Source organism: Abramis brama (genome assembly GCF_963993115.1).
Source record: "Abramis brama genome assembly, chromosome: 14".
NCBI lineage: Eukaryota > Metazoa > Chordata > Actinopteri > Cypriniformes > Leuciscidae > Abramis > Abramis brama.
Genome location: NC_139976.1, coordinates 30,546,205 through 30,568,563, shown reverse-complemented (window position 1 = coordinate 30,568,563; position 22,359 = coordinate 30,546,205). Strand labels below are relative to the sequence as shown.

The 22,359-nt window shown below is 38.6% G+C and overlaps 1 protein-coding gene across 1 annotated transcript; it reads right to left on the bottom strand.

Annotated features, from left to right (window-relative positions):
- Positions 1–3,770: 3,770 nt before the first annotated feature.
- Positions 3,771–21,168, bottom strand: LOC311096329 (proliferation marker protein Ki-67-like). The gene is made up of 15 exons (XM_084135393.1): positions 20,957–21,168; positions 12,410–12,491; positions 12,175–12,290; positions 11,981–12,053; positions 11,813–11,882; positions 11,431–11,523; positions 10,769–11,001; positions 10,162–10,684; positions 9,928–10,049; positions 9,597–9,771; positions 9,393–9,515; positions 8,660–9,304; positions 5,618–5,711; positions 5,249–5,336; positions 3,771–5,159 (listed from the first exon to the last, which is right to left on the bottom strand). Exons 1-15 carry the CDS (start codon positions 21,043–21,045, stop codon positions 4,815–4,817), a joined length of 2,871 nt encoding a protein of 956 aa, XP_083991519.1. The 5' UTR covers positions 21,046–21,168; the 3' UTR covers positions 3,771–4,814.
- Between the last annotated feature and the right edge of the window lie 1,191 nt (positions 21,169–22,359).

Below are 22,359 nucleotides of genomic sequence, written 5' to 3'. Positions count from 1 at the left end.
CTCATTTACAACTTGCCTCCAGTGGATCCCTTATTACAGAATACTTGACCTCCTACAATGAACCCAGCGGTTGCCCTCCTAAACCTACGCCAGGGGAATCTTCCCCTGGAAACGTATGTGGAGAAATTTTGTGGGCTGTGTTGCCAGTTGGATTTTAATGACGTGGCCCTCAAGGACATATTTAGGGTGAGACTGAATGAGCCCATTCGCTCCCAGCTTCCTGGGGGAAAAATCCACTGGTCCTTGGCCCAATATATTGACCAGGCCTTGTTGTTAAGTGGCTCAACTCTTACTGTGGGTTTAACGGATGTGGAACACCGCAAACCCACAGTATCCTCTTAGCCTAAATCTCTTCACGTCGTGCCTGCCAAGCCTGAGTCTCTTCACGTCGTGCCTGCCAAGCCTGAGTCTCTTCACGTCCCAGCATGCTTCGGTTTGCATGTAGGGACCCTCATTATGCTACCGTGTTAGTGTGAGGCTATTTTGAGCCTTGTTAGTGGTATTAACTAGCAATTTACTTTTACTTACTCTGTGCCCCATATACTAGTGTTATGAGCTAATCTGTTTTTAAAGATAAAACTCTTTACATTCGATTTTCATGAAAACGCATCGCAGGGAACGATCGACTCAGTAACCATGTGTTAATTAACCCCAGGTTCATTTTTCACTGGATTTGTCCTTTAATTAGCACTGATTAGCACCATGTCGGAGCAACCAGAGTTTTTAATCGTCTTTTTAATGCTGTTAGATACTGTTTCAAACTGAAAAAATAAAAAATAAGAACTAATCTGAAGAACTTTTTTCTCATCTAAGGAAGTTAATGTTATTGTACTTCCATGGCAAGAATAGCATGCATGTCAGCATCTTTATTAAAGTGAATTAGTGTGAATCTCTTTCACGCATAAATCTTACGGCAACAATAACCTTTTAAGCATGATCATAAACATAGTATTGCAACTTTTTTTTTTTTTTTTTTTTTGTATATAAAAATAATTTTCTGGTGTTTTTTTCGATTACAGACAACGCCATGACTGCTTTCTTCTTCCATTCATAGAAATAAGGAAATGAACCCACTTCTTCTTTGAATATGGCGGGGAGGGGAAATGGATATCTAAAATAGAGCAATGTCATGCACAATAATTTGCACTAGTCATAATGACGTTTGAGATATCTTTAACTTTCATTCTGCCTAGTCAAAACTGAATTACAGATATCTGCAATTGTCATTTAAGATGTGTGACGAGTTGAATGTCATTTTCAATGACGTCATTGCAGATATCTGTAATTCAGTTTTGCCTAGTTAAAACTGAATTACAGATATCTCTATCTGTCGATTCGACTAGTCACAATTACATTACAGATATCTTGAATGACAATTCCAACTATCCAAAATGTAATTACGACTAGTCAGAAAGACATTGTTGATATCTACAATGTTAATTCCGGATAGTCAAAATTAGCTTTTAAATGTTAAAATGGCTTGCCATAGCAAAGTCATATTAAAGAGCTTATCGGAACGCCATATTCAATGAGCGCTTGACGCAACTCCCAGGGAACGCCGCCGAGACGGCTACAGCCGTCACGCAACTAACGTGACACCGATAACCGGAAGAGGGGCGGGTATGACAAAGCCTACCTTCTAGGGCTTCCCATTTACACACTTAAATACACCGGCCCTAATGACCTCATCCACCCATTACCATATAAGGGTAACGAACGCATAAAACAAGGGAAAAGGAAATTCCCTACTACTACACATATTTGATGAGCTCTATGTATGTGTTTATCAATGTTTATATGTGAATAAAAATAATTCTAAATTAAATCTGTTCATCATTTAAAGCAATCGTGTCTCTTCAGACCACTTGGGTTAAATCACTCCATTTATATAGAATATGGAATACTTTTACAATCTCCGTATGAACTTTTGAACCATCAAAGTTTCGGTTGCAAGGATTTTTAATGGATCAACAGAAATATCTTCATTCGTCACAAGTCTTATGGGTCTGGAGTGTTTTAACCCTTTTAGTAGCTGCAGTGTAGATGATGTTTGTTGGTAGGTGGGAGTATAGCTGTAGTTGAACATCTTGTAGCTTGGCTGTCTACAGATTCCAACTACCTTCCCCAACTCTGCTCATGTGTTGCATTTTGATGGAGTCAACTCTTTGAGCTCTTTTGATGGATTCAACCCTTTGAGTAGGTTAACCATCCAAAGGGGCTCAAAATCACTCACCTGTATCGAATACAGCGCTCTGTCTCGATTTCCTCCAGATGGAACTCAGCCCAAGGATCTGGCATGGCTTTGGCTTTCTCAATAGTTTCCAAATAGCCTGAGTATGAGAAATTGAAGTTGTTTAAAAAACTCCTACATCTGTCTATATGGGTTGAAGAGTGAAGATGGTAGCGATCCACTCTATAGCCTACATTATGGATGCGAGAAAAGAACAGGAGGAAAAGAGGTATGCTACAATAAAGGACATGCAGGAATAAAAGGACAAAGAAAGTTTGAATCAGAGCTGGAAAGTTCTTAGTACTTAATGTAGGGGATCCTAATACCAGCCTAATAAAAATAAAGAAATACCATCAGCAAATAATTTTAATGACATCTTGCACCCTATAGGAATCAGAATTGACACCAGAATCGTTACATTCCTTGATTTCCGGAGTCACAGAGTCACTGTTCTGTGATCCCACAAAGAATTTGTCAGGAGTAGACACCAGGCTTGGTTATTTTATAAACTTCGTGCATTGGAAATTCTGAATAACAACTGCAAGAGAGCTAGCATTCTATACTATGCTGTAGTAAACGTCTCAAATCCCGTCATCAGTGAAGTAAACCTGCCCATGTGCTAAAATAACCAGTAAACCTAGATCCTGTGGCCAAGTATATTCAACCAATTATTTATAGAAAGGTCAAAGTGAGACAGAGTTCAAATATATGTCAGACACATATGTCCATCTTTTGGGCATAATGTCATCTTACAGGGAACCACTTAAGAATAGAAACGTTACCCATGTGTCACAAGACATCACGTAGACATCACCTCCTAAACTACAAGATTACCACTGATACATAACCTTACACACTATATTGGAGTAGGAATTCAACAGTATCATGAACAAATAACTTAAATTAATTATATATTGACATTGCTGGGCTTGTAGGTAATCAAAAATGAAAACACCTATGTTTAAATTAGGCAAGTATTTGTGTTTTTCCTTGCAAAAGTCTGATATTTGAAGCGGATAATTTATTTTTAATTTTCAAATTCAAATAGTAAATAACTAGGTTAAATGAGCACTAAAAAGTAACATCTCTACATTATAATCAGATTTTATGCTTGTACAATTCTAGATTGGAGCTTTAATTGTGCTTGAAGTCATGATGAAATGAAAGTATCAACAGATCTTTTTTTTCTCTTACTGTGACGTACTTCCTAATGTAACAGATTGTCGAAAAAGAAAGTAGGGCTATGTAGGCTATGTATCGTTTGTTGACTGATTTTGAGATATGGGTGTTGGACTCAAAAATGGAGGCAGATTTAAGAAGCAAATGTAGGAGTGAAAGGGAAAAAAGGCAATAGGTTCAATATGGGAAAAGCACGCATTCCATGATAGATGCCGGTCTAGATGGATTAAAATTGCTAGAGGTGTCCATGTCTGTGATGTATGGCTCCAGGAAGTTGAGGATGGACATCTATTTCCACCTCCGACGGCAGGTTACCAAATGAGAACGCAACAGCGAATGACAAAATAATCACCACTGAATCTTTATTATGCTACCACAGATACACTTATACAAGTCATCAAACGAAACTAATTTAAAGACCATCAAAACAAAACAAAAGTAGCCTATATAATTAAAACAAACAAACTAACTCAATGGCTGTTGGCTCATTGCTCGGAGCGTATATGATAACAATAAGTCACTGGCAAATCAGAGGCTTTAATTAAATCATATCACATGATCCAATGTAGAATCGAGCACATAAACAGTTATTAAAAAGAAGAAAAATGAACTTTCAGTGCTGAAAAATAGTTTCTACGATCCGGGCAGCGTGCACTAATATTTTCAGTGGCACTTTAACACGAAACAGGAAATTTGTGAATATTCATGTAAGCTCTGCCCAGTGTCACCGAAATTCTCAGACCGGCCTCGCGCCGTTCTCTCACGCCCCTCGGCCTCGTCCTGCTCGTCACAGTATACAACTTATATAGACCTTATGCACCAGAAAAACATGCGCGCAGCCATCTTTAGAATATTGTCTTTGAACTTCCGTTTTAGCGGTAGCTCTGTATATTTCTATGGCAGTGGTTCCCAAACCTGTCCTGGAGTACCCCCAACACTGCACATTTTCTTTGTCTCCTAATCAAACACACCTGATTCAACTCATCAGCTCATTATCACATGGGTTAGGACAGGACAGGTTTGGGAACCACTGTTCTATGGCATCGCTGTAGAAGAGTAATTAGCTGGTGAAGTGGATTTACTTATTGTAGAGTTAATGAAAGTTATCACGAGCATTGTAATGTTTAAAGCAGATGTCTTGACTTAACATATGTCAGTAGACCGGGAAGATTTTAAAACAGGCAGTTCATTGATAAATTCTTAAGATCGCTGTGGAAATACAATCCGGAAGACAAAAGACAACAAGTACAGCACTGAAAAGGGGCGGGGCTACATAAGGTCTATACAACTTTCATTTTTAACTTGCATCACAAAAATAAACTACAGAAATATTTTTTTGGTTTCATTGAGAAATTCTAAGTGACATTGAAAAAAAAATATATAGAACATTTTTAATGAACCCATTTTAACTTAAATTGTATTTATTAACGATTCTCTCAATAAGAGAAAATAGTCGGTCCATTCTCTCCCTGCTTTCCTGTGCTCTCCTCTCCTCTACCTCTCGTTGAAAATTGATGTCTTCCTTAAGTACCTCGACCAGCTCATCGACATGGCCTCTTTTTCTCTTGGATGGTGGTGATCGTGGCTCCTCCTCATCTTCGTCATCCACTGCTGAACTTGGCCCTGATGTGTCCTCAGGGGAGGAGTCAAGTAGGACAGGGGGGTTGGTGGAATGCCTCTGTCCCAACACCTCATCCATGTGGGCAAACCACACCCAAGTTTCAGCACTTGCTCCCTTACACTTGCAATCCTACGGCAGAGCAAATAAACCATGCCTGTTAACAAAAACAACAACAGCACAATAAATTTCAGCAAAGACGTGCCAATTAACTTGCTTACTTTGTATTTTTTTTCTAAGTACTTCCATTTTTTTCTGGCCTCTGAGGGAGTGGCCTTCCCCAGCAGGCCCATTTTCTTCAGAACTGTCCTAAAACAAGAGAAAAAGGAAACACTTATGAAAAACATTAAGACGGGCGCAAGCTTGACATAAATGCAATCTTAACATTACAAAATATGACACAACAGGACATGCATACAAAAGTCCTCAAGTTTGGTTAAAACATTTGTAAACATACCTTGCATGACAGCACTACAAAAAACAACAAAGTGAAAGACTATTGCCTTATCTACTGGTTGTCTTATTGTTGTGGGCTTTGTGAGGACTATTTGCTATAATACACAAGAGAGCCTAGTGGAAATAGGCCTTACCCCCAAGCCACACTGACCGATTTATTGTCCCCGGTAAATAAATGGTCATTGTCAGCCCTCATTTTAATAAATTCAGCTGTCCGCACCTGGAGCCCTAAAAAAAAAAATATTACAAGTTTTGCAAGTGAAGGGTCCATCAGTTGTATCCTTAATTGCCCGAGAAACGAAGGGCACATTTGAAGTCGCTTTAGAATCGGAGTAGCCTTTGGCTGGATCCCAAATGGCACACTCCGGCCTTGTGGACCTCCTTCGAGTTCACACTTGGTGACTTCAGGAAGTGCAGACCTAAGAAGTGTAGACCTGGCCTCAAGTCCACAAGGGCACGCGAGTGTGTATTTTGGGACAGGCTTGATGACATCATGCCACCAAAAGTCAAACAGCCACGAAACTCTACCCTCTTTTACCTGATTGGGCGTTTGCAATGATTCCTGGGTAGGCAATTCATGTGGAGGGTACGTAAGGCGGGGCACAAAGGCGCCGCTCGCGAGCACACTCCTGAGCGTTGAAATGTGGAATGGGACACTTTACAGACTCGTTCACTTGCCGAGCATGCGCAATTTAAGGCCACGAGACCGCAAGTCCACATGAAGGGCCCTATTTTAACGATCTGAAACGCAAGTATCAAGCGCAAAACGCAAGTAACTTTGTGGGCGGGTCTTGGGCGCTGTTGCTATTATACCGGCGGGTTAAATGACTCTTGTGCCCGACGCAAATCTAAAATGGGTTGGTCTGAAGTAGCTTCATTATTCATAGGTGTGGTTTGGGCGTAACGTGAAATAAACCAATCAGAGCGTCATCTCACATTCCCTTTAAGAGCAGGCGCGCTTGTTCTATAGCGGATTCCTATTATAACGGCGGATTTGCCAGGCACACGCGAGGAGCGGTTCACAGCCGAGGAGACCGACGTTCTCGTCAGGGACGTTGGGGATGGAGAAACACACCCAAATTAACCGGTTAAACAGGCGTATGATAATTTGGGTAAATGTGTAAGCTAGATGCATGCTTTTATAATAATCTATCTATCTATCTATCTATCTATCTATCTATCTATCTATCTATCTATCTATCTATCTATCTATCTATCTATCTATCTATCGTAATAATGTATGATTTGCAAAAATGATAACTGCTGCGTCTGTGTGTAGATGAGAGAATCAAAGTGTATGCGCGTTGAGCACACGCTACATTGATTATGGCCCTTAAAATAGCATATGAATAACATGCGCAATGTGCCACTGACTTTAAACTGTTTTTTTTTCGGCCAGTGGGGGAATTGTTTTCTAAACCTGCAAAATAGCATGAGGGAATGTTTGCGCCGGAACACGCCTCCTCTTTGCGCTGAACCGCCCCGGGGAGCGCAAGTGTATTTCTTAGTTAACCGACGTGCTTCTGTGGAGGGAAAAGTCCGCTTTGCGCGGGTGCAAAATAGGAATGATACATGCGTCGCTGTACAAAGTCAATTGCGCTGGGTGCAAGATAGGGCCCGAAGTGTGCCATTTGGGATCCAGCCTTCGTCGTACTGCTGTGACGCAATCGCACTTTAAATGACTCTCCAGAGGACGCAGCCTCTGAATTGGGACAAAGCTCATATTATAAACAGTCACTTGTCACCAACTAGTGGCATAACAACGTAATCGATACAATCGTTGTTTGAAGCACCAAGTTTTTTTACAAAAGATGAATTGCTCTAACAGTGTGTGTCCACTACAGTGGCAAAACTCTGCTCAGTGCCGCTGACAATGCTATAACACCTCCGCTTTAGGGTGTGTCTGTTGCGAGTGTGTTTAATACATTTTTTTTTCAACACACGGACAATATAATCATCAGAGATGCACGAGATTTGTAAAAATAGGCAAGCTTTGTTTCCAAAAGTACAGATATTATGTCAATTTTATAAACTTTTGTAAACCTACCAAGTATAATCAGAATGAACACATCCAAACTTAAATATTTAATATATATAACAACTCCAAAGCGTCTAATTTGTATATAAAATTATTTACGCACTAAATCCAGCATAAACTCCGGCACAATCTGCATATTTTCAAACTCTCAAAACAGTCGTCACAACCCGAACCTCACAGCAATTTGCTGCCGACCGCTTTTTTCGCTTGATATTTGCATAAAGTCAAGAACTCGTCTCCATACCGGTGTGATGACTCCGACTTCCAACCAGATGGAACTGGATAATATTCTAAATGTTCTGATCCAATCTGACTTCTGACTTGTAATGCCGCCTAAATCATAATCATACACTGTTCGCTCGTTGGCCAGAGGAGAACTGGCCCCCAACTGAGCCTGGGTTTTCCCAAGGTTTTTTTCTCCATTCTGTCGCCTGATGGAGTTTTGGTTCCTTGCCACTGTTGCCTTGGCTTTTGTCTTGCTTAGTTGGGGACATTTAATATTCAACAATATTATTGATCTGCCTTACTTAAGGTGGACGATGACGCAATTTTCTTCTAGAAACAAACTTTGTTGTATTATTTTCATGTTATCACTTTGAAGCTGCTTTCATACAATCTGTACTGTAAAAAGTGCTATATGAATAAAGGTGACTTGACTTGACTTGAACTGCCCAACCTTTTGACGCTCTCTACGCTTTCAATCCCACAATGCACTGCGTGAGCGTGAAGCTCCACTTCCATAGGAATGAACTGAAAACGCTCGCTCTGCTCATTCTGTACCAGTAGACCCGCACCGTTATGATCGCTACTGTAGACATCAGTGTTTAAATCCGAACTATAAACTTTTATCCCAGTGCTTCTGTGATAATTTTTATATTTGCAAGACAGAAACAATGATACTGATTGGTTGAAAATACTGTTTGTGAAGCTGTTTCATACCTACACATAATAACTGCTTTCTCAGCAGCAGCGCAAACACAGATTTGAATGTTCCGTTGTGATTTTGTCAAATGTTTAATAGACAGAGGCGAATTGTTGTCATTTAGGAATGAGATTGAGTGAGCGATTACTTATGCATCTCTACTTCTAGGGTGTTAAAAATAGTTGTGTTCATGAGGAGAAAAAGACTCGGTCTCACCTTTGATCCTATAACTAGATATTGCTTTAATCTCATGTGGACCACCTTGGACTTCAGACCTATTGCCAGAATTTGATCTTTCGTATGTTCTTCGTGACATTTTCACTTTAGTGTTCTTGCCTATTAGGCCTGGAGTCTGAAGCTGGCCCAAAGGCATTTGGAGATCAAGGCTCTGATCCTGTGGTCCAACACTTCTCCTTCCTTCCAGGGATTTAGGAGTTTTCTCCTCATGCTGAGGCTCTAAGAGAATTTGCTGGACAACCTCACCAGCACTGAAATTCTGAGGCGTTTTCAATGGTGTTCTCTTCTTCTGGGAGACAGGAGTTACACTTTTCTCTGTCAATGAGTGTGTGATGGACCCTACTCCAGTGAGGCACGAGGATGGCGCTGCTTTCTGTTTTGGGGTTTTGACTACCATTTCAGGGGCAGCCTCTTCTTCTGTTTGGTCACTGGGGGACATCTCTTGATCTGGAATGATGTCATGGCCACTTGCCTCATTTGAGTTGTCAGTGAGTTGAGAAAGACCTTCATCTTCCAATAAACTACCATTCTGGTTGTCCAAAAGAAGTCGTGTTACTGCTTCATTGTTGTACTGTCCACATTTGGCAGTGGAGATCACACTTATTGGAGAGACAATCATTTCACCTGTGTGGGCAATGAAAAACATTGAAATCAATGATATCAAAACATTACACAGTAGATAACTAACTTGCGACAAATCCAAAACACTAACCCAATTCTTCTGGTGTTCTCATGACTGAAATCTCATCCAAAGGCATCTCGGGACATTCATTATTTATAGGAACAATATTCTTAGACCTACTGTTGGCTGGCGTTTTGAAAATGTCTGCAACACCTAACAAAACATTTAGAATTTGAACTAACAATTTCACAGAACATTTATTACATACATTGTTTTCTTCAATACTGAACAAACCTATAAAGTCCTCATCCATTTTCATGTCCTTCTTGAATAGTGCCATGTTGGTGACTATTTTAGGTGCAGCACCAAAAGACTGGTTAGTCCTCACATGGGCTTTGCCAACAACAATGGTGACTGGAGATGCTGCATGCCCAGTGCTGATATCATCCTTCAACCTCTGTGCAGGTGTCTGCATAGGTAATTAAATGTAATTTGTAATTAAGTCATAGATTAATCAGCCCTTCAATGAGCTAAAACCATCAACAGAAATGAGAAAAATGAATCAAAACAAAAAAACTGATGGGAAACATATTTTTGAGACTGATAAGAATCTTTTGCATTTTACCTTGGGTTTTGGTACCACATTTCTTTTGACTACGTTGCTTTTTGTGGGTTTTTTCTTAGTTGTAACTTCTGTTTGAGGTTTGATTTGACCAAACTTCACAATATCAGCCCAAGAGGTCAACACTTAAAACAGAGAAAGAAACATACATTTTAAATATTTATTTAAACCATCTAAATCAATTAAAGGTTAAAACTTCAAAACAGGACATGAATATAACCAGATTAAATCTTTCACCTTTTAGATTAGCCCGTGACGCTCCACTGCGTCTTGAACGAATTACATCAAGTGCACTTTTAATTGCACTCTTAGGAGTTTTTCTTGCAGAAGACTTCATGCTCTTCCTCCTTAAGGGTATCTTTGGCGTTTCGCACTTCTGAGGCATGTCTTCTACAACGGTTGACTCTACTTCAGACTTCTCCTCCTGGTCCTGGACAGGCGATGGAGTACTGATGCGAGAGACTGAAAACCTCCCCTGCACCCTGGGTGTCTCCGTTAAAGACATGTCACTGGCAGCCTCAACAGCTGAAGTTGATGCTCTTCTAGCAGATGCAGGTGTCTTGGATATGGCAGGAGTAGAGGACGTTGCAGGTATTTTGGATGAAGCAGATGGTGACTTTTGATGTTTTGGTGATGGAGTTTTAGCCTTGGTACTCGGTGACTTTTTGGCAGGTGATGGAATCTTCGCAGCACATTTGGGTGAAGCTTTCTTAGGAGAACTATTTTGAACATCTGGAACAGTTTCTTCAAGTACAAGAGCCTGAAAATAAAGAAACATTAAAAACCTTTGAAAGTTTTCAATAGATAAATGTTACTGTCCTTAAAAATTGGTTTTAAGTATTACCAAAAGACCAATGGTGGATGCTCGTCGTAGGAGAGATTGAGGTTTCTGGGAAGGTCCCAGACTGTATCGTGGAGTTGCCCCACGGCGGAGGGGGGAATTCAGGGGCAGGCGTTTGTCAAATAGCTCTGGGGTCAACTGTCCACCAAAGGACACTCGCTTTCTCTTTGCTTTTGGAACCGTTTCTTCGGTGTGAGATTTGTTTCCCCCGCACAGCTCATTAATTAAAGTACCATCTGCAGGACAAACAAAATTATGGTGAAATATTTTTAAATAACGGCATATGTTTGCAACATTTACCTAACTGACAAAAGGTGTACATGCCAAGAAAACACTTCTAAGTAGAGCTGCACGATTCTGGATAAATTGAGAATCAAGATTCTTTTGTTTCAAACAGAGATCACGTTTCTCCCACTATTCTGAACAGACAACTAAAAATAACATGTAATTTACCAGAGGTCTGACAAAATGTAATTGCTGCAATCTATTTAAAATGTTTTATTAATTTGAATGAATTTTATTTATTTTTTAAATCGGTTTGAATGAATCAGTGCCTCACTCATAAATACTTCACTTGTTTCATTACTGGATGGATCAGTGTTTTTGAATGAATCTCTTGACTGAATGATTCAAAGGCTCTAAGAGAATTTGCTGGACAACCTCACCAGCACTGAACTTCTGAGGCGTTTTCAAGGGTGTTCTCTTCTTCTGGGAGACCGGAGTTACACCTTTCTCTGTCAATGAGGGGGTGATGGACCCTACAGACGGCATATCATCAACAGGTTTCTCTTCCTGACTTGCATGAAATGAGCTCTAAGGGATAGCTGGTCCATTAATATATTCATTTAGAATGACCCAAAAATCCGGTAAATTTGACCCATCTTTTAAACAAGTGTTTGTAAATATAGCACACATGACAATCACAGGTATGAAATTATATTCTAGCAGAATTAGCAAAACTAGAGGGAAAAATCAACTTACATAAAATGTGTTGCAAACAAAGAAATTTATAGAACATTACAGAAAATAGATTTCATGATCACTAACCCAACAAATGCTCTGACTTCCTCTTCTCTGCATTAACAGGGGTGCTTTTTTCCTGCTGGTCTTGCAAAGCCTACAGGATGACAGAACCAAAAGTTAACAAAATAAATAAATGATAAATGAACAAAAATACCCATCATCTGTTTCACAAGACTCACATCAGCTACACACCTGAACTGTTTTGTCTTTTCCAGCCGTGGACAGTCTCTTCTTCTTCTGTGTCTTAGGAGGTGGGTACTCAAACCTAGCATTATGACAATATGAAACCACACAAAACAAATTATTCTCAGAACAAAGATTCTCCAAATCTCCTAAAGAAAACTGTAGACTTTTTTCATAATAATTAAAATAAAAATCAGACTCACCTGAAAGAACGATCAATTATTGTGATGAGATCACCATGCTTTAACAGTTCAGATTGATTGAGAACTTGTCCATTAATATGTGTGGGGTTCACAGAGCTTAAATTGGTCAAAATGAGCTTAAACAAGAGAGAGACAATAAATGAACAGCATGTCATGTGTTCTTATATGCAAAGACACAGTTTAAGGAAACAAAAGATAAAGTCAAACTTATAATGTTATACCACAGCATAATTACCTCGTTGTTCTCATTCAGCTCTATTTTACAGTGCTCATCTAACACCTGCGGCAGCTGAATACGAATATCACAGTCCAGCTTCCTAAAAAGGTAAAGGGTCCACATTAAAACTGCTTCTTTGCCCAATTGCATTGTTGGTGAATGAGAAATATTAAACTATGATGCATGTGGTGCATTTATTTATTCAATGCCATATCAGCAGCAATGGCTATTCATGGCAAAAATCAACAGTATTTCAACTTGATTACAATATCATTTCTATGCATTGTTTTTGGTGTAAGTTGATATTCAAAGATGCATCTCCAATGTATTTCTAGTTTCACCATAAATTATCCAAATAGATTCAAATATAATTCTATCAATAGCTTCTTGCATTAGTGCATTTTTGCAGGTAACATTTTGTTTTTGTTCATTGATGTCTACAGTATTTCAAATAATTAGTTACAGCAAGACGAACGATATATGGACCACACATTCAAGTAGCCTACATTATTAATTTGTTGTTCAATATTTCCTTTTTTTAATTATACACATTAAACAATTTAGTTTAATTTGTCACCATTCACTCTTGTCCACTTTAATAAACCACTATTATCAACAGACAAAACTTATATATTTTGCCAAACATAACTGTAAATATAATAAACAATTATACTTCGGCTGTTGAATGCTTGAATCTGATTGGTTGACGAACGTTCTAAGGTGTGCATATTTTCAGGGAAACGCACGGCTAAAGTAGTTCCAGGCAGGTCTTGAACGCATTACAGTTCCATATCACTTCGCGTATTTAACTGTAATAACGGAAAATAGGATACAATTCATATAAAAGAAAAAAAGATGACAGACAAGTTCAAATGCTGTCAGAGGCAGGGCTGGAGATCAGACAGATCTTGGGCCCTATATTAACGATCTGAAACGCAAGTATATAAGCGCGAAATTCATGTAACTTTGTGGGCGGGTCTTGGGCGTTATTGCTATTATACCGACGGGATAAATGACTCTTGCGCCCGACGCAAATCTAAAATGGGTTGGTCTGTAGTAGCTTCATTATTCATAGGTGTGGTTTGGGCGTAACGTGAAATAAACCAATCAGAGCGACATCTCACATTCCCTTTAAGAGCAGGCGCGCTTGTTCCATGGCGGATTGCTATTATAACGGCAGATTTGCCAGGCGCACGTCAGGAGCGGTTCACAGCCGAGGAGACCGACGTTCTCGTCAGGGCATGGGAGAAACATCTCATTGGGGATGGGAGAAACCCACCCAAATTAGCTTCGGTTAAACAGGCGTATAATAATTTGGATAAATGTGTAAGCTAGATTTATGCCTATTTTTTCACATCTTCATGGACACAACAATGATTTCCCTCGTGTGTTAATATTTTCCCTTGTAATAATGTATGATTTACTCTGCTAACATGCAGCCCCATGCGCTCGATCTGCCATTTTCAATGTCTAAATTCACAATCAATGGAAACGGTCAGTTTAATTTTAATAGGCTAAATAAAGTATATAGTCCTATCTATAATCAATAGAAAATTAAACTGAATAAAGTTAGGCTATATGAATAAATTGATAGTCCTGCTGCACGGGTTTTTGTTATTATTGCAGATAATATAACATAAATAAATGTTGATAGGCCTAGGCCTACTTGTTAAAAGGGCTCTGTGTTTCATTTATGCTAGACTACTGTCAAAAATAGATTTTTTTTTTTTTTTACGAATTAATCAAAAGGAATTCATAAATAAATAAAATAATATTGACGCACATGCTTTTCTGGCTCATTATTGCAATCTCTCTCTCTCTCTAATAATTGCATTAATATCTGCAAGATTAGTGGCTCAAACCTACGTGCTCTAAAATGGCGCTTTGGAATTAGCAAGGGAGGCTTGGGATTAGATGCGTGAGAAATTAGTCCTACACACAAGAGCGTTTTAGGCTACTGACAAAAACTTGACAAACGTCTTGAAATCAAATAGCCTACATCATCTGAACAATGTTTCGAGGTGTGGGATTCCGCTTCGCGTCGTGACCGCATGACCACCTCGGCTGTGCATTATTTTGCATAAATCCCACCGTCAACTATTCCTAACATGAATTATAACATGTCCCGTAACATGTCCCACGAATACACGTACTTCATGCCCATAAATGGTTATATGGGGAGGCCGCAGACCTGGAGCCGGCAGATAGGCTATATGGCCCAGGCAGTTTTACGCCCCTAGCCTACAAGCGACACGAATTGAGGTATTTTAAATAATGAACTTGTTGTTCAGCAATGATGCAACATTTATTATTTATAAACGATTAGCTAAGGGTTGATATCAATTCATTTATATATGTCAATAGATGGTTCTATAATTTAGGCTATTTCGAGAGACAATAAACGTAGGCTACTTGACGGTCAGGTTGATGTTCTCTCTGGCTCAAACTTAACCGTGTAGGTTTAGTTGCCCCTAGTTTTCTCTTTACCCGCTCTCACTCACTTTCAAAATTAATTTTATTTTTAATTTTATTTTGTTGTCTGTCTTTAGCTTGCCTGAGATGACCTCTTCTGGTAAGACCCTGTTTGATCCTTGCATTAAAACAAACTCCACGTGGTTTCTGGAGTAACAGTGATATTGGAACTTGTTTTTTTGGTGTGAACACACAAAATACACATTTATAATAGGCATTTATGTATGTACAATATGTATGTCTCTCTCTCTCTAAGTAAAGAGTTGAACTGCACACTCACTAACATATTTTTATTATTTCCGACGTCATGATAAAACCCACATTAAAAATTTCAGTCCCATATGGTTTGAATGTAGGCTACTGTAGATTTTGGTTTGAGTTGTTTCTTATAAATGAGATGATCTAATTATCTAATTTATATCTTAATAGGCTATACATTTTTCTTAAAATAGCTTACTGATCTGGACTAAAATTTATGTGCACGAGTTTTATCGTACTCTGATCACACACCTCTCATAAAGGTGTGTGTTTGCTTTAGCTACTTATAATGAAAATCTCTCTCTCTCTCTCTCTCTCTCTCTCTCTCTCTCTCTCTCTCTAAACTTGTATAAACTATAAATACCCATCTCTTTTCTTAACTGCATTCCAAACCAATAGCTTTTCTAGTGAATAAACGACTTACAGAGACATACATGGACATGTTTTTAATGTCATTTTCAATTTTCTCTGCACAGTCAGTGGCATCAGTGTCCAATCATCAGTGGCCAAAAGAAATCAAAGTGGCTTGACACTTTTTCCAAGTGTTCCACCAAGACAGTGCCTGTGCCATTGTACATTCAAGATCAGGAGCAAATTGATGCAACCCACACTCACCTGACATCAATTCTGGACAGCACACCCACACACACCCACAGTGACAAGATCAAGTTCACTATGGATGTCCTTTTTCCAGAAGTAGGTCTCGTGTGTTAGCTGTGCTCTGCATCGTGTCAGATTCACATTTTTATGTGTCACTGTTTTAATGTCAAATAGTTTATCTATAATGTGAGATCATTGCTCTATAAAGAATTGTTTTTGTGGTTAATATAGAAAAGGCACTTTTGATTTTGTTGTAAAAAACTAAACATGTAAAATTATGCTTGGCTTATTTGGGGTGTGATCAATCTCAATTCTTTCTCTGGTGGTCCATCATCTGTGCCCTGGCTTTTGTGGGACATTTGTCCATCTTGGAGGCTGAGGAAAATTTTCTGCGAGGACCTGTCATTGACATAAGGTACTGTAAGGACCCTATAAAGGGAAATTCAAACATGACATCATGCCATTATTTACAAATAACCATTTTTTTCTACCACTATCCATTTTTTTTATTTTTATTTTTTATCAGTGAGCAGTAGGCTAGCAATTTGACAGGAGGATAGAAAAACAGTTAAAGAAGAGTGGCAAGCCATAGGGCAGTCATCTACGGAAGTCATCCTAATTAATGGTGTTAAATAACTTTTTTGTGAACAAGAATATTGTCTCTTTCTTCTAAAATGTCCCTTGGAATTTTAGAAAAAGGATCAATTGTGTTTGTCTTCATAAAATGCTTTGTAGGACACTGTTCTGTAGCTGTAGTGCCAATGGTGACCAATAGTGAATAGTACAGCAGATATTTAATCAGGGATCCATATTTACACGGTGATGTATGTCTAATGGGTTAAATATGGTTAATATCTAAATGTAACTTTATATAAATTCACAACATATATCACTCAGTCTCCTGTTTAAAAACCAATGGTGAATATAACTATTCTTCAGTAGGCCTAGGTCATATATCATTACTTTGTCCATTTGATCCAACTGTGTGTATTTTTAATTTTTCAATTCACAAAAACAAATTGTCTTCTGCAGGCTGAGTGAAGCCCAACTGAATATCTACAGATATTTTAATCCATAGTGCAAGATCATTCCACTGTAACGTTTATTAGTTAAAACACTAAATTAGTCAAAGACTATGGACAGGACGGTTATTAATGTGTAATTTTCGAGTGTCGATTTAATGATATTTCGCCGTATATCCTTCTCCCCCTGCTGGACGCATGAGGAACAACAGGGGCTTAAAACTGCCTGGGGAAAAGGGGGAGGCTGCACATAGACATAATAGATATATAGACGCCCTATACACAGGTTTCTTGTATACAAACAATACCGGATGCGCGCGCATCCAAGAGGCAAAACCGCTATCTGTTATGAGATAAACTTATCTCATAGAGAAGCCCAGCGTATATAGCCTACACAAAGCAACAACTGCGGTCATATAAATCCTTAGATGCATATAATTATGTGCTTTGTGGTCATGTTCAAGATATAAAGTTTTATGACACGAGATCAGAGTTTTGCATTTTAACATTACCAGATACTCCAGGAAATGGAAATAAGGATGCAAATAGATCCAAATAATAAGTGCAGTTTACAGCACAGCAGCTCCGTGTCATCTCTGCTTCTGCTCAGGGGGGCAATCATTCGGAAAAAACTGAAGCTTCCCCGGGCGCCGCCATTGATAAGCAGACCATCACCTGCTGTTAGCATTCCATTGACTCCCATTCATTTTGGTGTCACTTTGACAGCGAATAACTTTACATCTGAGGCATTTAAAGACTTAATTTGTCCATTATTTATTTCTAAAGACACAAAAATGTATAAAAGGCTCCATTACTTTGTATCTTACGTTATGGCCCCGTAGATGCAGTTTTTGTAAAAATAGGCTAACGATTGTGTCATAACCTCGCGACTCTCTGTCGCACAGTAGAGAGATTACCGTATGGACAGGAGGAGAAGCTCGCGGGCAATCGGGGGAACGTGGAGGCAAAATGACAAAGTAATTAATCAGAATACTTAGCAAAAGTTTCTCCTGCTCTTAGCTCATGGACACCTCCTACTCACACTCTCCGTCTCTGCAAGTTTCGGAAGGAAATGATTCAGATTTCTCTTGGCACAGCTACTAGAAGACAGACGGGTTGCTTACGTCACATCTACGTCGTCAAGCTCAGTTTGAGTCTGCGCAGTACGCTCGACCCCCAGGAAGTGAGAGCTTCTAATTGACTTCACTTGTCTCTGTTGAATCCAATGGGGTCGCTGTGGCGATTTCCATAGACAGTAAAAGAAATGGACACAGCGACCCCATTTCAACGGAGAAAAGTGAAGCAAATTAGAAGCACTCACTTCCTGATGGCTGGGAACGCAATGTGTGCCATTTCACCAGATTTGTAAGGTAAATAATCTATAAACCTACACCAACACAGGAGAATATATCAATATGTTTCTAAATATGCAAACTTTTAATTCATCGCGACTTCAAAATAAAAATGTAAACCCTCATGAGAGTGCGTGTTTTGATGTCCATATGTTATTGTTGAAGAAATTACAGTGGCTGTAACATTTCTATCGTAAAGAAGTGACCAAATATTAAAGGGATGATCTTCCATTAACGAAGTGGAAAGCGGAAATGTTGGCGGTTTCTCACAAATGTGTCGCTCATATACACATAAGAGAAATACATAAACTACTGCTGCTTTAGAACCTTTATAACGTCATTTAACTTGTACCATTTCACAGGCACTGCATCGTGTCACACATTAAGCATGTGCGTGCAAAGAACTCAAAATGGTGATTGAACGGTAAATGCAACAGATAACGTTACACTGTTAACTATTTGATTAAAACATAAAAAAACAAGCAACACGCACTGTCAATGTTCACACATTACAATAATGCTTTTGACCAAAGCCGACGAGCTTCTTGCAGCGTGCAGATCTAGGGTGCCCCACGTCCACATTCAGTTCTGGTGCATACAGTGGTGGTCAGAATTAATGGCACCCTGATAAATATGATAAAAAATGGCTGTAAAAAATAAATCTGCATTGTTTATTCTTTTGATCTTTCATTCAAAAAATTCACAAAAATCTAACCTTTCATTGAAGTAAAAGAATTGAAAGTGGGGGGTAAATCACATTATAAAATAAATGTTTTTCTCCAACACGCTGGCCATAATTGTTGGCACCCTGTTATTAAATACTTTTTGCAACCTCCTTTTGCCAAGATAACAGATCTGAGTTTTCTTCTATAATGCCTGATGAGTTTGGAGAACACCTGACAAGAGATCAGAGACCATTCCTCCATACAGAATCTCTCCAGATCCTTCAGATCACAAGTTCATGTTGGGGCTTCTTCTGTTCAGTTCACCCCACTCATTTTCTATATGGTTCAGTTTAGGGGACTGGGACGGTCATGGCAGAAGCTTAATTTTGTGCTCAGTTACCCATTTTTGTGTTGATTTTGATGTTTGTTTTGGACCGTTGTCCTGATGGAAGATCCAACCACGGCCCATTATAAGATTTCTAGCAGAGGCAGTCAGGTTTTGATTTTTTATCTGTTGGTATTTGCTAGAATCCATAATACCATGTATCTGAACAAGAAGTCCAGGACCTCCAGCAAATAAATAGGCCCACAACATATAAGATCCAGCAGTATATTTAACCGTAGGCATGGGGTACTCTTCATCCCTGTTTGCACCAAACACATCTGGTGGGTTTGCTGCCAAAAAGCCCTTTTTTTTGTTTCATCTGACCACAGAATCCGGTCCCTTTTGAAGATTTAGTCGTGTCTGACAACTGAATATGCTGGAGTTTATTTTTGGAGGAGCGAGGAGGATTTTTCTTGAAACCCTCCCAAACAACGTGGGGATGTAGGGGTTGTTTGATAAATTTTTTTTTAGGCTTTCTGACCCCCAAGACTCAAGTAATCTCTGCAATTCTCCATCTGTGATCCTTGGAGAGTCTTTGGCCACTCAAACGTTCCTCCTCACCGTGCATTAACACAATATAGACACACGTCCTCTTCCTAGCAGATTCGTAACATCTTTAGTTGATTATAACTTCTTAATTATTTCCCTGATGGTCAAAATGGGGATTTTCAATTCTTTAGCTATTTTCTTACAGCCACTTTCTATTTTGTGATGCTCAACAATCTTTTGCTGCACATCAGAACTATATTCTTTGGTTTTACTCATTGTGATGGATGATTAAGGGAATTTGGCCTTTGTGTTTCCTCATATTTAAACTCCTGTGAAACAAGAAGTCATAGCTGGACAATTTCATGTTCCTAGTCACACTGGTGTGCTAAATAAAGGGAAATATTAATGAGAATATACTTTTCTCATAAAAAATTCTAGGGGTGCCGACCTAATTGTGGCCGACGTGTTTTGGAGAAAAACATTTATTTCATAATGTGATTTACCCCCCAATTTCAATTCTTTTACTTCAATGAAAGGTTCAATTTTTGTGAATTTTTTTAATGAAAGATCAAAAGGATAAACAATGCAGGTTTATTTTTTTACAACCATTTTTGTTCATATTTACCAGGGGTGCCATCAATTCTGACCACCACTGTATGGTCAAAACAAATATTTTGCATTTTTTACACTTGAACCAACTATTATGGTACACTCTGTGTACCATATTAAAAGATATAAGCAGAAGTGGCTTACCTGAAATCTAACACATTATATTTTGGCACCATATGTTAACAAAGGCAGGAAACTGGTTGACCACACTAATCATCAAATATTAGCACATTTTTATTTTTTAAAAACAACATTGCTGTAACTACATATCCATACTATATTCACATGTCAGTGTATTATAAAAAATATTATAAATAAATGCATTTATTGACTACAAATTACCAAAAGTCAGTTTTTGTCTCTCTAACTTGAATTGGCGAAAGCACCTCCTGAAATTATCTAAGGTCTACGTGAAACAATGGAAATGTTTGGCACTTGCCATTTAGTTGACATTTTAAACAAATTGCACTGTGGTTCTACTTGCAATGATAGTGTGCGTGTTATTGTAGTACTTTTATCAACAACAACAACAACAAATGTTTTTCATGTTCCTCACTGTACATTAACAGCATTATAGTTGAAAATATTCACAGCCATCATGACAAAAATGAGAAATATATGAGAAATATTTGCGTGGTGCCCCTGGGCACTTGCCCAATTGCTCATAAGGCCCTATGCAGCCATGTAAGCCATAATTATAAAATGTTACTGACCTTCCAAAAAGACAAGATGCTATGAAGGGAAATTCAGTGCCATCTTCTCCATTTTTTCCGATCTCCACTATCTTCCCCAGCAAAGGCATTTTAAAACAAATTTAGCAAAGACAAAAAAATAAAATTTTAAAAGTCTATCCACTGTCACGGGTCACAAATTTGACGTACGGCAATGAAAACCGGATGCTAGTTCTAGCAATGTGGTCTGTGAAGTTCAATTGATCATCAATTGCAACTCCAAGGTTCCTGGCTGACTTTTATAGAGTTATGAATAGCCTAGAGGTGAAGTTGTAATGAAGTGTTGGGTTGGCTGGGACCAGAAGCAGGGTTTTTTGCAGTTTCTCTTTTGCAGGGGTTTCAGGGTTTTTCCTGGCTCAAAACGAGCGGAGGTAGACCATCGTATAGCCTATAGCCTATAGCCTACTGTGTTTCCCACTGTATTGTTGTGGGTGGATTTTGTATTAGTATTATATAATATTATATATAATATTAGTCCAGTCGTTTTATGAAAAAAGGTTGAACAAATTGCAACAGAAGCAAACTCAACTGATTTTGTATCCTCAATAGCCTATGTCCTGAGTAAGGAAAAAAAAAGCCCCGAAGAATCCCATTAGGGGAAAGTTTTGAAAGTTTCGCCTATTCATTCTTTTTCTTATGTGAATAGGGTACAAATTTTACCCTTTAGATATCACCATGAAAATTACTGAGTTGATTATTTACATCAAGACAAACAAAAAATGTATTACAAGTTTTTTTAAATGGTTTGTTAACATGGACAAACGGTGCATAATCTAATTATGTATGTGCTAATTTGCATAAATACCACAACAGGTCTAAACATTGGGTATAGCCAGGTGAAAATGTCTTGTTGAATCTTGTTGACACATAACAGTAAAATACTTAATGTTAAGGAATGGAACCCATTTAGGCTACCCATGAGCAATAGAGGCAGGAAGAAGTACTTTAAACCAGCCTTTATTAATTATTATTGCAGAGATGGGGTTTGGGGCTGGGTCCGTGGGACTGTTTCTAGGGATTCACTTTTTATTTTACCTACCTTTTGTCTTCTGCATTCTCCTTACCATTGTCTCCTGTTCTTCCCTCAGACTCGTCCCCCAGAAACAGTGGGCCAGAATAGGCGTATGAATAGGCTATATTTGGGTCTTTTTCGAAACTTTCCCCTAATGGGATTCTTCTGGGCTTTTTTTTTTTCCTTACTCAGGACATATTGAGGATACAAAATCAGTTGAGTTTGCTTCTGTTGCAGTTTGTTCAAGGTTGACCCCCATTTTGGCTTAAAATGACTGGACTATATGGTAACATATCACACTGAAGTAGGCTGATTTAAAATGAACATTTATTTAAAATAAAAGTTCTTCTTTTGGCAAAATTACATTTCCTTA